General features: G+C 49.0%; 5 protein-coding genes across 5 annotated transcripts; 2 read left to right on the forward strand and 3 right to left on the reverse strand.

Annotated features, from left to right (window-relative positions):
• Positions 1–778: 778 nt before the first annotated feature.
• Positions 779–3,012, reverse strand: F4807DRAFT_147263 (bZIP transcription factor). The gene has a single exon (XM_047993169.1). The coding sequence runs from the start codon at positions 2,855–2,857 to the stop codon at positions 965–967; it is 1,893 nt and encodes a 630-aa protein (XP_047852834.1). The 5' UTR covers positions 2,858–3,012; the 3' UTR covers positions 779–964.
• A 5,451-nt stretch (positions 3,013–8,463) lies between these two features.
• F4807DRAFT_147405 (CBF/Mak21 family-domain-containing protein) lies at positions 8,464–10,877 on the reverse strand. Its single transcript, XM_047993170.1, has 3 exons — positions 10,197–10,877; positions 9,257–10,142; positions 8,464–9,195 (listed from the first exon to the last, which is right to left on the reverse strand). The coding sequence occupies exons 1-3, from the start codon at positions 10,802–10,804 to the stop codon at positions 9,055–9,057; spliced, it is 1,635 nt and encodes a 544-aa protein (XP_047852835.1). The 5' UTR covers positions 10,805–10,877; the 3' UTR covers positions 8,464–9,054.
• Positions 10,878–11,036: 159 nt separating this feature from the next.
• On the forward strand, positions 11,037–12,297 carry F4807DRAFT_430839 (uncharacterized protein). The gene is made up of 3 exons (XM_047998441.1): positions 11,037–11,171; positions 11,235–11,906; positions 11,963–12,297. Exons 1-3 carry the CDS (start codon positions 11,141–11,143, stop codon positions 11,986–11,988), a joined length of 729 nt encoding a protein of 242 aa, XP_047852836.1. The 5' UTR covers positions 11,037–11,140; the 3' UTR covers positions 11,989–12,297.
• F4807DRAFT_430843 (ubiquitin-conjugating enzyme E2-binding protein) lies at positions 12,298–14,077 on the reverse strand. The gene is made up of 2 exons (XM_047998442.1): positions 13,395–14,077; positions 12,298–13,063 (listed from the first exon to the last, which is right to left on the reverse strand). The coding sequence occupies exons 1-2, from the start codon at positions 14,016–14,018 to the stop codon at positions 12,395–12,397; spliced, it is 1,293 nt and encodes a 430-aa protein (XP_047852837.1). The 5' UTR covers positions 14,019–14,077; the 3' UTR covers positions 12,298–12,394.
• A 33-nt stretch (positions 14,078–14,110) lies between these two features.
• On the forward strand, positions 14,111–16,277 carry F4807DRAFT_430845 (uncharacterized protein). The gene is made up of 4 exons (XM_047998443.1): positions 14,111–14,353; positions 14,426–15,007; positions 15,064–15,693; positions 15,757–16,277. Exons 2-4 carry the CDS (start codon positions 14,506–14,508, stop codon positions 15,864–15,866), a joined length of 1,242 nt encoding a protein of 413 aa, XP_047852838.1. The 5' UTR covers positions 14,111–14,353; positions 14,426–14,505; the 3' UTR covers positions 15,867–16,277.
• The last annotated feature ends 2 nt before the right edge of the window (positions 16,278–16,279 follow it).

Raw genomic sequence — 16,279 nt, forward strand, 5'->3', positions numbered from 1 at the left:
CAACTGTTCCCGAAAGAAAAGAGAAAAGGCCTCCCTCGCAGGCCGCGCTGGCTCTGCCCCAAGTTCCCAATGATCCCATTTGAACGTTGTACAATGAAAAAATGTGTAGCCTCGACAGTCCCCAGGGCTTACAACATGCCAATTTCCACCTCCCCCCCCCTTAGCCACCGCCGCCCCCCCTTCCCCTTTCCCACCCCCTTTCCCAATGACCGACCCATTTTCGCCATGCAAAGAATAACGTTAAGTGGTGCCGATGAAGAAGAAAAATATCGGGCTTTTTGGAAAATGGAACTTTCTCTCTCTCTTCGAGAAGAAGCTCATTCCAAATAAATGGGACAGACGAAGGTTAAGATTAAATCAAGATTGGAAATAAATGACGATGAATGCTGGCGCTTCGCTTGCTAAAAAAAAAGAAGTTGTCGACAATAAATGATTGCGGATTTGGAGATAGAGAGATAAGATGGAGATGGAGAGATTCGATAGACAAAGTAGATGACGTTTGACGGATGAGAAGATGATAGATGATGATGATTGATCGTAGAGCAGAAGAAGAAGAAAAATGGTCATAGTTCGTTTCGGTATGCGTGAGCATCGTCGGATCTGTTGATTTTGGGTTGTGCGCGCGAGAGCACCAAGTCGTAAAAGACGAAAAAAAGTGTAGTGTATGAACAAGAAAGTAGTTAAGGCCGTAGTAGTAGTAATGTTTGGCAAAACCGAAAACGACGACGATGTAAAAATACCAACAAGAGAAAAGTAAAAGCAATATGAAATAGAGAATATAGGAACGAAGTGTGTGCGTGTTGTGTGCTTGTGGTCGTGTGATTCATAAACGTGCGTCGGTTGCGGAAACAGTGTGTTTTCATCGTCAACCGCCAGATATTTTCATTGCTCTCTCAGATCTCTCATCTCTCTTTCTTTTTGTTTTTCAGTAGTAGGTTTCGTAAATCTCGTAAAAAAATTCGTATCATGAGTTGGCGTCCCCGCCACCAGCACCACCACCACCGCCGGCGGCCTGCGCGGCGCCCGCGCCGTTGCACTCGGCCACCATCTTGGCGAAGTTGCGGACGACGTCGCCGGGGATCTGGTCCCACAGCAGCGAGCGGGTGTAGACCTCGGCGGCGCCCTGCTGCTTCTGGCTCTCGGCGCTGCTGCGCATGTTGCTGAGGGCCTCGGCGAGGTTGCGGCGCCCTTGGCTCGTCGTCGACCGCGGCGGCGGCGGCGACCGCAGGAAGTCCTGCGACGTCACGCCGTTGTACTGCGCGGGAGTCAGCGAGAAGATCTGCTCGTTCGTCTGCTCCTGCGTCGGCTGCGTCAGCGAGTCCGCCAGCTCGCCCAGCATCGACGGCGCCACGCCCTCCATGCTGCCGCTCGCCATCGGCACCGACGCCGACGACGTCCAGTCCGCGGCGCCCGAGGGCTGCGGGCCCGCCGGCACGATCGCGTTCTCCGCGCCGTTGGGCACGCCGGCGTCCTTGAAGATGTTGTTGAGCAGCGTCGCCGACGCCTCGCGCACGTCCTCCGAGACGCGCGGGATGGTCGGCGTCGACCTGTTGGACAGGACGAAGGCGCCGACGAGGAAGAGCATGAAGAGCAGGCCGCCCTGGGTGCTGGACTTGTCGACGTCGGCCGGCAGCGAGACCTCTTGCTTCTTCTGCGGCACGATCTGGAGCTCTTGCTTGACCTCGGTCTCCATGGGGAACTCGTTCATGAATCCCATGCCGTCCCAGGACGTGTCCATGGTCAGGCTGTCCATGTCGTTGAAGCCGTTGTTGTAGCCGGTGTTGCTGGGCATGGCGGCGTGCTCGAGCCGCTGGACGTGGTCGGTGAGGACGCTGATCTTCTTGCGCAGGTCGCCGGTCTCGATCGTGTGATTCCGGATCAACTCTTCCTTCTCCAAGGTCAAGTTCTCGACGTGCGCCACCAGGTACTCCCTCTCGCGTCTTTCTTGCTCCAGCTTCATGTGGAGCTCGTTCATCTCCTCCTCCATCGAGCTGATGACGCTGGTGAAGTGCTTCTTCTCGTCCTCCAGCCGCTCCGTGTGCATCTTTTTCCTCTGCCGGGAGTCGAGCGCGGCTTGCCGGTTGCGCAGTAACCGCTTCTGCTGCTTCAGCTCCTTGATCTCCTGCTCGTCCGTCGTCGAGGCGATGAGCTGATCTATGTTGCCGAGGTTGCGCTCGGCGGGGATGTCGAATCGCGCGTTCTTCTTGCGGATGCCATCACCGCGGCGAAGCTCGTTATGCGACCTGATCGTGGGCGTATCTGGCCGCATGCGCTTGACTAGAGACTGGTTTTTTAAGTCCTGACCCATCCAGTCCTTGTCTGACGAGGCTTGGATGGAGGGGTTGTTAGGACCGACGGTGGAGAAGAGAGGTACTTGGTGTCCGGGGTTGCTGAAGGGGGTCTGCATCTGAAGGGGTCTTTGCTGGAAGATAGACTGGTTGTTGTCGAACGCAGTCTCGAGGCCGTCATACTGTAGCGGTGTGCAGGTGCCAGAAGTCTGTCCCATCCATTGCTGGTTTTGCGAGCCGTATGCGGCCTGCGGGTCAGCTCTCGTGAACGGGTTGTTGTTCTGTGGCTCTAGGAAGGGGTTGTTAGAAGGCACCGACTGCATGTCGACGGATTGCCAATCCCCCACTTCCGTCTTGGGCGAGAATATCGAGCCCGGCACGGCGAACGAATCTCTTCGGCTCCCGGCCATGGGCGGCGACAGTTCTAACCCCGAGTCCATTCCACTGCTGTCAAGTATGTTGTCGTCGAGGATCTGGTCCTCTTCCTCAAAGTACTTCTGTGCATGGTTGGTGTCGACGGATAAGTGATTCGGCCGGTAGAAGGCCTGCATCTGAAATGTTGAGACCATTGCTGGTCTTTTGTGTGTGTGTGTGCGGTGAGTGTGTGTGTGAAAATGTCTTGCAGGAGAAATGAGAGTCAGGAGCTCTGCGGGTTTGTGTGCAATATAGTCGAAGAAGTCGGTATTGCTCTGCAGGGTTGTTCTTGTTAGTGCATCGAGCGGTGAATAATTATAGATACGACTAGTGTGCCGGGTAGTGGTCGTTGGTATAAAGCGGTATAAGCCTCTTTTTTTTTCTTGTTTTTTTCTCTTTCCCTTATGTAAATCGAGTCCTAACTCGGTATAATAATCCAAGGTTTGAGACGATGATTAAAGGGCAATGTTGTGTATGAATGTTATGAGCGAAGAGGGCAAGCGTTTGTGTGTGTATGTATGCGGGAGGGATGTATGTGTAGGTGCTAATGGAGAGACAATGGGGAGGGGAATGTTGCAGTCATGTATGTACGGGAGGCCGATAAGAGGTCGGACGGATTGGAGGTGTAATGGTAAGAAGGTAGTAGTAGTATTGGCAGCGTGTGTGGCGGCGGGGAGACTTGCAGGGTGGGATAGAAGGAGGAGAGAACCGGCACTCTTTTTTTTCTTTTTTCTTTTTCTTCTCTTTTTCCAAAAAAGAAATTGATAAAAAAAATAAGACCAGAAAAAACGAGAAGGTGGTAGGTATGAGTATGTTACTACACTATGAAACAATTCTTACTTACAACTTCTTCGGCTATATGAGAGAATGGCTTCTTGTTGTGCGTGTATGTCGTAATAGTAGTAGGTATAGCAATGTCGTCGGTCTGGGTCCGTCTTACAAAGATATGTTTATGTAAAACAGAACGAGTGTAAAGAAGATGATGAGGTGGTTGTAATAGATGTCGCTGGTAATCGCGTGATTAACGATCTCGACAGCAATCCAGATGTTTTTCTTATAAGTTATTCCTTATGGTCGGGGGGGCGATATTGATGGGGGGTGGAGGGATGGCAGTCGTACTTAAAGAAAGAGATGTCAGGTTTCTTGACTCCCATGGATTTGCTTGTGGACTCTTGTGGGCTAAGGGGACCGGGGGGTTCACAAAAATACTGTCACCCAGAGCGCGGTGGGGAATAGGAAGCCCATGAGACTACCAACTGACGAACGGCATCTTTCTTCTGCTTGGGTTCGCTCGTGGAATGGTGTGGGAGGACGTGGGTATGGTCCCTGTAGGTACGGTACGGGGGTGTGTGGCAGCGAGATGGATGCTGTTCCGGTTCACTGGTGATCCTCAGCCAAGAACGAGCTAATCGCCCATCGGTCCACCGTCTATTTTTTACTCTTTTCCTAACTGGAAAAACCTGCCCGCACCGTTTTCCTCTCTTCTTCCCGAATAGTCTTGTGCGACGGTAAACTTGGGCCCCTAGGGCGACGAGAGAGCGTAGACGACCCTGATAGCCCAGCTATAACGGTTGGGTGGATCGTCTAGCGTGCGCGGGAAGCTTACAAGATCCTTGACTAACGAAGATAGTACGATAGTATAGCTTTGTCTTCCAGCCACTGGGATACGTGCCACCGAGCTTGCAGCTACTATGTATGGGCTCTTGTTACGGTAGGGCAGCGGATCATTGTATGTTCTGTGTATGATCTGTAGGCAGACGCCCACACGGGCTCCGTCCGCACTCCCTCCTCCGACTGGACAGCTCGGAGCGAGTAGAATGGTTGGAATCCTAAAAGATCTCCTACATAGTATGCCGACGGGATGGAGTTGATCGATGGGGAGGGTACATGGTACTAGCCAAAACGGAGCTTTATTGATGCTTGGAACCGAAACGGTGTTTACGAGAGAGCTAAGCAGTCTATAGGCCAAAAGTGTTAGCCCTGCCGAGGTTGGGCATCGACGGCCGTCCTTTGGGTTCAATTGCTACCTAAAGGCCCTGAACCATGCACCCAGAACGCCCACGAGCACCCGTCTAGCGTCCACTAACAGCCTCTGGATGGCCTCTTGTGCCTCTCATTGCTCAGCAGAGACGTGGTGGGGTGATAGAGATCGTTTCTTGCTAGGCACTCTTGCTCTTACGAGTCCACCGGATCGGTCGATACAATAGACAGACTAGTTAGTTTCTTGCTTTCAATGGCGACGGTCGCTTCCCGAGCCGTACATAGACAAGACTGTCTCTGGAGTAGTTTAGCTTGAGCCCAAGAAATGGTTAAGTGGTCGAGGTGATGGGCGCTGTTCGATGACGAATATCCGTCTAGCTATAATTCGAGACGCACGGGAGCAGCTGCGCCATACAAAAACGCGATGGGCTTCCCCGAGATCCTACTGGAGACCTGAGAGACCCGGGATACTCAAGATACTCAAGATACTCGCAGAAGATACCCAGATGTTGACGTCCTTCATGCCCTTCATGCCCTTCATGCTCTTGCTGCCACCGGTGTCACCTGACCATAACCCAACCAGGACTGCTAACTATTGCTGTTTGTACTGAGGGCGTATAGTATACCGCGCCTGAGCTTTAAGACATAAAAACATAAAAAGATTGCAGCCTGAACAGCAGGAAGCTTGTGCATCCGCGGCTCTTACAGTTATGACATGGCCGCTTGTTACGTCTCGATGTGAAGCAAACACCGACTACAACATATCCCTAGAACCGCGGAGAAGCGATGCGGCGTCCGTCCCATCATGCCCGGTTTGACAATGACAGACAATGACAGTAGATCACGAGGTAGTTACGACAGCAGCGACCGCAATTGACGATGATTGCATCGGCACGGCCGTTCTATGATTACTTGCTACAATCTTCCCCCTCCACACGGTACCATGCCCTTCCATGTTCAGATCTCGGAACGGGACGACGGGAGCGCGATACCCAAGTGTCAGGTTAAAGCGAAACCGGGAGCCCGGGGTCGATCCTTTCCTTGGTCTATGCTTTGGTAGCGACTCTTGCTACGAAACCTTGGAACCCTGGAACTTGTCGGCATCTCGTCGGTTACTTGTTATGGAGATTAGGTAGGGATTGGAAGATTGGCAAGATTGGCAGATTTGTGAATATCCTCCGTTCGGCGTTGCCTATATGAAATCCTCCAACCCTTTTTTGCCCCCTCTCTCTGCCCTTTCTTCGCAATTCATATGACTCAGTCTGATAAAGGATTTCATTCTAGCTTGACATGTGGATGGTTGGTTTCAATCGCGCGAGATACAGTACTTGCGGTGAAGACGATCTTTTGTCAAATATCGTTAAAAATAGTCAAGGCTCAGAGAAGAATAAGGGCTCAGTTGTGGAAGATTGAGCACAGACGATGGGTCCGACTCCTCGATATCCACGTAACGGGTTTGACGCGACGGGTCCTCTTCCCTGCTGACAGGCGGGTCTTCCGGGACTAGGGTCTGATGGTCTAATGGCGCTATTGACGGTTTTGGGAGGATGGCTTGCTGTTGTCAAGAGAGAAAAAAATATACAATTGCACTTTTGGGGAAGAATTGTCTGCATATCGTGGCTATCGAAGTTGGTATTGACTCGTGCCTTGTCGACTCGGTCTTTGGGCAAGATGACGCGAACGCACCACCAACAACAACAACAGACATCATCCATGAACGTACTCAGCCACCCCGTATAAGTTAAAGGGATGGTGGAAATGGGGGCCAACAAGAAAATTTCCGGTTCGAACGATGGCGCGCAGCTGTAGATCCCGGCGACGCTTAGTTAATGAACGCCTCGTGGAGGATCCGTTCGAGGCTCTACTAGGGGGAAAATGGGCATCACGGGGACGGATAATCGGACGAAAGCCAAGGACTTCTGTTTATAAGTAGATGTCCGAGAGACAGAGGAGGAAAAAAAGATAATATCCTCTGATCGCTAATCACAGCCCTGTCAGCACTTAGGACCAGTAACCAGTATTTTCCCATTTTCCCCGAGCCACCGCGACCAGAGTTGGAATGATCATGGGCTCTGGACTGGATGTTCGCAGGTGGGAGTAGCCAACCGGAGAAATAGCGAAAGAAAGTTGTCATCGGCGACAGCAGGTAACTCGGTTGACGCCTGAATGATACGGGTAGAAACTTGGTGATCAGCTCTTAATTCGTCTCAATCCGAGGCAAGGAGCTTGAGGGATTGCTTAAACCGCACGTGCTATTCAATTGCTACTACTACTGTTCCTAATGCTCGTTCGCCTCGTCTGAGTGATTGGCTGTGAGTTGTGCATCCTCTTGCGGGTCGGCTGAAAAAGAAGCCATGAACCAGGCCACGCTTGTCGCGGCGCGTGTTTTCTGCTTGTCTACCTCCCTACCCGCGATACGCAATGTCGAGGATCGAGTATCGAGTACAATTAACCCGGTCGAGCATGAATGAATTGGACGATTCTAGATCAAAACAAGCAGTAGTAGCAGGCGGGTAGCTATGTACTGTAGCTTTGGGCGTTACGTCCAACACTGGCTTCATGACGTACCAGCGAGCTCACCACTATTCAGTGGGTGCGACGCGGTGTGGACGAAACAGGTCGACCCTGTTGCAGCAAGGAGCTCAGCCAATCGTGCGACCTACACCGACTATGGCCGCGGCCAGTATGGTACCTTATTCCGAGATACCGACGATACATGCTGAAAACTGCACAAAAAAACACTGAAGAAAAAAGAAAAAAAAACTTGAGCACTTGCCCGGATTGGAACAGCTCCTCGTTAGGCACGAACTGCACACATGCAGCACCGTGACACCTAGCGGGCCGGCTTTTATGCGGCCTCTCGCACATAAGACTGATCACATCCCCCTTCTGGTACGATCTGAAGAGAATGAGAGGACGGATTCGGGGCTGATGGAGAACACTAAACTTCAACAGCTCTTGTCTGGCTCGTCTGAGCCTGCCGAGTGCAAGACATGTGCACCAGCTCGGGACTCCCAAGGCCGAAAGGGGATAGCTCGTAATCGGCGGTGAGTGGCATTTTTTTCTGTGCCGACCAACCAGCGTCCGAACATCGATCCTGGTATGGAGTACTACGACTGATAGTCAAATACGAAACCTTCGTTTCTGCCCAAAGGGATAGGAAATCAGGGCGAGATGGAGAATTCGTCATGAAAATGTCGATTTTTTAGATGATCCCTAGGCTTGCCTGCCCTGGCGTACCTATCCAAGGAGCAGCTTGCTCGATGCAATTGCATTTGCATTGTGTTGATGTGGACGGCTTCGAACGAAGCAAATGGTCTTAATGCTTCTACCTATCGGCCTCCTTCGAGCGCCCGTTTCTCAGATCTAACCTTTCATCGGACACCTGCAGCTTCAATGGCAGCCAAGGTACCGTCTGGCTCCACCGGCCACATGCGACATTACGTTCGAACCACCAGGAACCCCGATACTTGCTTGTAACATGCCTAAATCGGGGGACTGAAGAATGAGTCATATCTAAATCTGTTGTCACACAAGGGAAGAGAGCGATATCGACGTTTTTTGTCTGCCTTTGTCGTCTTCGTTTGCAATTGTCAATTCCATCTCTGCCAAGCTGGATCTGAGATTCGTATTTTCACTAGTAAGTTAAATTCAGGGATAGGCGTCAGCCATTATGGCGGTGTAGCCCCGATAGTCCGGGAGAACCATGTGTGCCCAGGTGCGGCTTGCCTTCAAAACAGGCAACTTCTTAAAGGATAATATACTTGACATGTTGGTTGAATCCTTCTTGGTAATTTCGACCACTCATCTCGTCGGAACGTGAGCATTCTGAAACGTATTTCTCGCCCAACGTGAACACCTGAAATAGCGACTTCTTCCCCACTTTCGCGTTACGTAGGGCAAGATGGAAGTTTGAGGCTGCGCGTCGAAGCATATTCCAAATCGAACGATGCGCAGCAGATTGTCATTCCGTACCTTGCGTTGGTGTACCTAAGTAATATGGCCGTGGTAGCACGGAGTCGCGTGAAGCCGTTGAGGGGCCTAAAAAAAGATCCCAACAGTACTTTCGAGAATTCAACCTTTGGAAAAACAGGGCTCAGCGACGGTGGCGACGCAGCCAGTCGGAGCGGTGAGAGTGGCTTCGTAACCGGACGATCTCGTCCCTTTCCCTTTCGGCATCGACCCGAGGGTCTATTTGACTATCCATCGAATCCATCGAATAGATGGCGTAATCAATATCGGGGCCGATAGTCATAGTAAACTTGACACTGTTGATTAGGAAGCCTTCTTGCCAAGATTTTCAAGATATCCTGATGGTTATCCTGACGCGGTCCCCATAGCTCTAGGCTATACGAAACGTCTGACCCGGTGATCATTGAAAGTCCCAGAGCTTGGCTAGAAGGCTCTCCTCCGTCCCCGAGGCTGGATCCTGCGGGAGGAATACTCTCTTTGGTATCATGAACTCCACAACAGGAGCCTTTTTAACTTGCTTGGAAAGTTCCGCATCGAGCAACTAGATAGATTCGTAAGCAAAAGAGGAACTGATGGGCGAGCCGGCGGCATGATTGACTTACGCTACTGTAAGAGTGGTCTAAGAAATCCTCAATATTGTATGACTGCTTAGTGAATTGCTCCGATATTATTTTCGCGATGGTCGCAACGTTCGGGTGATAGTGCGACTGTAGCTGAACCACTTCCCATAGACAGGAATCTATGGCGCGCGTCTCCATTGGGTCTTCTTCGTCGGCGATGAACGGATCTGCCATCCCTTCATTTTCCAAGATCTCTTTCTCTTCCGGAGTCCTTGGTACGCGATGCATCATGAACGTGCAAAGCGGATGCTTCTTGAATAGATTATAAATCCAGGGTATGACTACGACGATGGCGGCAGGGGGTGCATTGAGGCACAACCTCGTGATCCGCTTGATAAAACTTGCGACAAGGACGGCGGGAAGATGCGTGGAAGACAGGAATGTGTCCAACAATCGGAAAAACCTAGACCGATGCTTCGAGTGAAGGATGTTTGCATCTAGCAACGAGTACAATTTCCGATAAAAGGACGGATAGTCCAGATTTCGTTCTTGTATCAGATAGAATACTCCCGATAGTGCCAAGAGCGAAGTTGCGCCTCCCGAATCATACGAGTCTGTCAAGAAGTCCATCAAAAGCTCGGGTTTGGTAAACCACGGAGCGATAGATTTGGTCATGATTTGAAGCACGTTCTTCCTTTGCTCCCGGTTAGGATCTAGAGCGAACAATGCTAGCCACGCCTCCTGGGCCTGTCTCTTATGTTGATTAAGGGACTTGACAGGATCAGACTTTTTCTTAGGTGCATCAACGTAGAATTGGCTCATATCTTCTGCAGAATCTGGAACATCTTCGAAGAAAGAGAGCAAGTCAAATGCATTGTCGAACAGATCCTCATCGGAAGATTCATCCGATTCAAGAGAAAGAATATCTCTGCGAAACTGTTAGTATGTATGATCAGGTTTTCGACAAGAGCCATCCACCTACTTCAGCGCCTTAAAAGTATGATACCGTATATCCGTGTATTCGGCCAAGAACTTCTCACAGAACTCTTGTCTAATATCTTCAGTTCCACTCCGAACAAGCGCACCTACTATCTCCCTCAGGAAAACCTTGGGAAAGTTGGACTCGTCCTTGTCGTTCGTGTACTTGCCCTCGGCTTGTAAGATGCGCATAGCTAGTGTTAGGGCAGTTGATGCAGACTCTTCTTGACTAAAAGCAGAGAGTACGAATTGTTTATAGTCTCCGAGCCTCTTCTTAAGCCATTGGACGACTACAATGTCTTTCTCCGACTGCCCATCTCGCCTTGACATGTTTCCCGATGCAAGCAAGCGCAGAAATACTCTGCACAATGAAACCATGGCAAGCTGGGTCGCGTCATAGTCGCCATCTTTTTGCGCCAGCTCGAGTAGTGTTGTTATGTTGTTGTAGTTCTTCTTTGACTCTAGTATCGCATTTTCAAGTAGGAGGATCTCGGCCTGGGGATCGGATTCATCTTCACTGCTATTCTTTTCTAGCTTAGATCGTTTATTGACTTTCGCTGAGGCTTTCGATAGCTTCCTCTTCCGAGATTCTTCGCCAACACTTCCTGACATTTTCGCGCAATCGATCAAAGTGGCGGGTGGAAATGTTAGAATAAGAAGAAGAGAGAAAAAAGTTAAAATTGTCAACAGCCTCGAGAAAGAAACCATGCAAGGCTGACCACGTAGTTGCCGTACCTTAGCTGAGTTTGAGGTGGGGCATAATCGGTAAATCACGTGCATTTTCAGCCAATCAAAGAAGCTTGTTTGAGCCTGAACCTAGCAAGACCGGGAAAGTGCGAGTTCCGTTAAAACCTCATCGACATCAATTCCGAAGCTCCTCTTTAATATTGAAATAATTCAATACATATCCCCTCACCCGAAGCCGCCTTCAATCGCCATATCCTCACAATGGCCTCCCGCTTGGCTACTCGTGCCGTCGGTAAGTTGGATTATGCTACTCATAATATCAATTGGGTCGTTTAAAGCTCATCGCGAATTGCAGGGGCCGCCCGTCTGCGACCGTCGATTGTTTCGCGAGCTCTTCCCGCAGTCACCATCTCTTCCACCACAACCCGCCCGGCCTCCAATATGCCCGAGCCCAAGGTGAAGGCGCAGTCCATCATCGACTCTCTGCCCGGCAACTCGCTCGTCTCTAAGACCGCCATCCTGTCCTCCGCCGCCGGTCTCTCTATCTACGCCATTAGCAACGAGTACTATGTCGTAAACGAGGAGTCCGTAGTCGCCTTCTGTCTTCTCAGCGTCTGGGCGGCTCTGATCAAGTACGGTGGCCCCATGTACAAGGAATGGGCGGAGGCTCAGAACGCGAAGATAAAGAACATCCTAAATTCCGCGCGTGCCGACCACACCCAGGCCGTCAAGAACCGCATCGAGAACGTCCAGCAGATGTCCGGCGTTGTCGACATCACCAAGTCCCTCTTCGAAGTTTCCAAGGAGACTGCCAAGCTCGAGGCCCAGGCCTACGAGCTCGAGCAAACCACCGCTCTGGCGCACGAAGCCAAGGCCGTTTTGGATTCGTGGGTAAGATACGAGGGCCAAGTCAAGCAGCGCCAGCAGAGGGAATTGGCCGAGAGCATCATCGCCAAGGTTAAGAAGGAGCTCGAGAGTCCTAAGGTCCTGTCGCAGATTCTTCAACAGAGCGTCTCCGATGTGGAGAGTAAGTCGCAGGTTCTGTACCAGTCCGAAGAGCTGAAATAGCTAACAACTTTCTAGGAATTGTGTCTCAGAAGACTCAATAGACAAGGCAATTTAGACAGATACTCCATGGCGCATAAGCACTATTCCCTTTGTGCCCTCTACCTGTGTTTATAAACACCCCTGTGCATTAGTCAAAAGAAATCTATTCTTAAAATACCGGCCTCACGATCCATTGTGATTTAGGACATGACTTCTGCTACGGGAGCAATTCTTGCTATTTTCATAGCCTTGCATAGCGCCGTGGTGATGGGTATTGGGGGCTGATAGGAGTACCCAATTGAATAAAACTAAGGAGTAAAAACATTATCACATCTAAATGACATATAAATTTGATTTGACTCGTACAATTACGTAGTAATGAATCGTATTAACGAACCGTCTTGTTTCGCAATCTATCATCATTCGGGGTTATAAATCGACATCAGTTAACTTTGTTGGATTGTCTACTTATGAGGAAACTAAGGGGTCTTTTCCATCCCACTTCTCCAGGAGACCAACTTTCCATTCCTTCAGTTGGCGATCGTTCGGAGGTAGCAAGCCGTTGCTATTGTCCAGAACACCAATGATCTTCTCAATTGCATCAGCTGGCAGAGTGATATCTTGTACGTCCGATGTCATGGAGTCTAGCAGTTTGTCTGCTTCATTCTGGCTAACCATACGATAAAATAGCCTGACTGCTTTGACAGGTGACCTTGTCTCCTTAGTGGATGAGAAAGTAATGTTGCTGTTAAAGACCCAGATGTTTAATAAAGATTGAGTGTTACCATCTCCTTGTGGTATGCCTTGGGCTGGCTGCCCTTTCGATTTCATTGGCAGTATGATGGACTTAGAACAGCCCGAACGGGCCATGGTTGCTAGAAGCATAGCACTGATGCAATGAGAAAGATTCGGAGAGTTGTCGATATTTCGTTGAATCTGCTCATTCACATGGACTTGCCATTTAAACAAGGAGACAGATGCATCCTGGTCGTTTAACACTCCGAGCTGAGTCTTACAGGAACCGCAGATAATGGGTGTATTTCCCGTTTGCGATTGATGAAGTTCTTCATCTTTGGACACTTCGTTACAGACATCTGCTTCCCTTGATAACTCTGCCGAGAATGTAGTTTTTATTATCTATCGAAGTTTGCATTAGCAAAGCTTCTGATATGAATAAACCCTGGATACTACACTACACCAGAGGATTGGTGTCCACGCAAAATGTACCTCTAGATAATCCCAAAATTTCCACATCCAAGGAAACTCTTAGTGAAAGACAGAGGAATCTTCTAGCACGCAAGTGCCGATCCCATAGCTGAAGCTTAGGGTTCAACGCTTACATACTAATATGGAAGATAATATCAGTCTAGGGTATGAGTATCGGTGACCATACCACTGATAAGCTAAAGAGCTGGTCTGGCCACCTTCTATATACCCATTTAAATTAGTTAATGAGAAACGTACTTACGTTAGATGCAGAAATATCTGTTTCAGATAACAGGAATGAAGTAAGATCCACAAACCCAACACTAGGCTGCGTTGATATTCTAGAACTCGCTCCATATCCTTTGGAAGTGAGACCTTCATCATCATGTTGATGCCCGTGTCCATGGTCATGTGGTTTATGACAATGCCAGAATTCCATCATTTCAGCCCAATTCTCACTTGGCAGGTCTTTCCATACTTTGATAATATTGGATTCAACAATAACGGCACTGCATATTCTGCAGGTAAGAGATGACTCCGATTGGAGATTGTTCGCAGACCATGGAACGATCTGATCTTCTGGCGTGGGTACGACATGGTGTTCTTGAGTAGTTGCTAGAGGCAACCGCCATGAAAGATACTTCGATCCTAGCTTCTGTGATCGGGGCAGCTTTTGCTCTCGGGGCGGGTTGTGCACATGAACTTGTCCTGGGAGACGGACGGACGTCTCCACGCCATCATGATGGATTGTGAAGACTTGGCTATCAGGCGAGATAATAGCACTAGTTGCCTCTCGACTTGGAGTAGGCAATAGGCATACAACGGAGACTTGGCGTATATTTGACAAAAGTTCGGCGTAGATCAGGACTGATTGTGATGCACTCATGTTGCAGCTCGGATATTTTGTTGAGAACTTCTCGGCAGTTCTGGCGTGATCGATATAAGTATTTCTGGACATGCACAGACCAGAGGTGGAGTTTCTTTTTTATCGAGTTAGAGCATATATGTCCCAATCGTAATACTCCTAAGAAATATCGGAAGTAGCCTCCGCTTTCAAAAACTCTTTATCTCCTATATAATATTTACAATATTTGAAGAGTTAGTTTTCTGGTTTATGGAAACGTGCTTCAACTCAGATTACGAAAAGTATATGTAATCTTAGAAGTTATGGTCCTGTGTTCTCTGGACATATAGCTACCTACACAGTAGCACAGTCACTAGGTACGTTATAGCAATATTCCTACTCCGAAGCTTCCGATTAAATGCATATATCTAATAGGTAACCTTTTACAGATTCACACAGATTCTTATTGCTACGTCATTTGTACTCCGCCACTTCATCTTTGATTCGGCAAATATTGTGATATTCTAGTATGAAGTTCAGTATGGCTTCGATACTATCTCACGTTCCCATCGTGAACCGGTTCGTCTCTAAGGATAATCAAAGCCGGACGATTGACATCCCACCTGTTGAGGTTCACAATGTGGAGACGGCGCCTGAGAAGCGACCAAGAACACTGAAGCACCTATTGAAGGCAAATCATGTAAACCACGCTATCCTTTACCACAGCTTGGAGTTTCACAATCATATGCCACATATCCTTGGCTCTGCTTATCTTCTTGGAGCAGACGTTGACCATCTGCATAAAATCTACGATGTGGAAGCTAAAGAACTCGAGCCGTGGACACCGTCCCCGGCCGAGATAACCCAGGATGACTGGAAAGACTTCCTTGGGGATCCAGACTACCAACGAGCCTACGTCGACTTCTTCGAAGACGCCCTAGCGTTGAGGCACAACTACCAATGGAAAGGCGTCGTGGATGAATATTTGTATGAAGGAAAAGAACCGTTGATCAACTGTCTTTTCGGAGGCCGTACGTTTGATCCATGAGATGCACCTGTTTGTTAGAGTATAAGCTAACTGTCTCAGTCGGTCATCCTCTCATTCACTTGGCATATGCTTATGAGGTAGATAGCCGCGAAGTTGCCATGGAGGCTCTCGGTATGGCCGCCACGCAGTACAATTTCCTTCATAAGTACATTGACGACCCTTCGTATTCGAAGCCTTCTCCGATTAAGTCGTCTTCGCCATTGGAACTATTTCACAAACTGGCAAGCGACAATCGCCTAAATGGGTTATTCAAGACGCCCGGAGCCGAGAATATGGAGCGACTATTCATCGACCACGAGAACATTGTGCTTGAGTACTGGAACGCGTGGAGTCTTGATGACCCAGTCAAAGATTTCGAATTGTCTCAAGAGGCAGCTGTTGCTGTCGTAATCGCGACAGTTCCAAATGGAACCCATGCGTACAACTTCTATTTATGCCATATACTCACGACGAGCCATGCCGTCAGAATTCTGCTTCCGTTCATACCACCCGAGCATCGCATCAACCTAGTCAGGCAATGGTGGTTGTTTGCAATTGCTGTCTACATTGTTGTATTTCGCCCGAAAATCGATCCTGATTATATCGGGGATGGTGGCCAGAAGCAATGGGACTATGTGGAAGAGAAGGCATTGGATGGTTCATTTGCTACCGATGCTCACTTCGTCAAAGGTAAAACTACTTTCAACCTTCTCAATTCCCAAAGTGAATCTGTCGTATACTAACTTACTATAGTTGTCCGTGCAATCAAGGAAGCGGCCCGGACTTGGGGAGACGTGCACAATCGATATTTGAATTCCGCGGTACGATTCGTCGACGATTTTCAAGGTTGGGTATTTTCTTGAGAACCTAGGTACAGTTGATGGCTCTAGACATTGCGATTGTCGACTTCATGAATTATGACATAGTCAGGTCAAAAAGTGAAAGGTCTCTTTATGATGAATGGATGTATACTAGTTCGGAGTTTTCACATGTGGCGCTTAAGGATTATGTGACAGAATGACCCGGAAAAGGATGAGAATGGAAAATTGAAATTGCTGGATTCAATATCAATAACAATAATGATCAAATGTTACTTCTGATATCAATTGATGCATATAATATCTCAAATGAGATTGAAATATGACTTCAACTAAGATAAAAATACTTTGGTACAGCAACTTGTTAGTATGCGAGTTTAATTGATCACATGATGTCGCATCTCCAATTATGGTGGCTTGGATCCCGCAAGACGCGCCTACCCCAGGACTTGTGCCGC

Source organism: Annulohypoxylon truncatum (genome assembly GCF_022578515.1).
Source record: "Annulohypoxylon truncatum strain CBS 140777 unplaced genomic scaffold F4807scaffold_22, whole genome shotgun sequence".
In the NCBI taxonomy this organism is placed as follows: domain Eukaryota; kingdom Fungi; phylum Ascomycota; class Sordariomycetes; order Xylariales; family Hypoxylaceae; genus Annulohypoxylon; species Annulohypoxylon truncatum.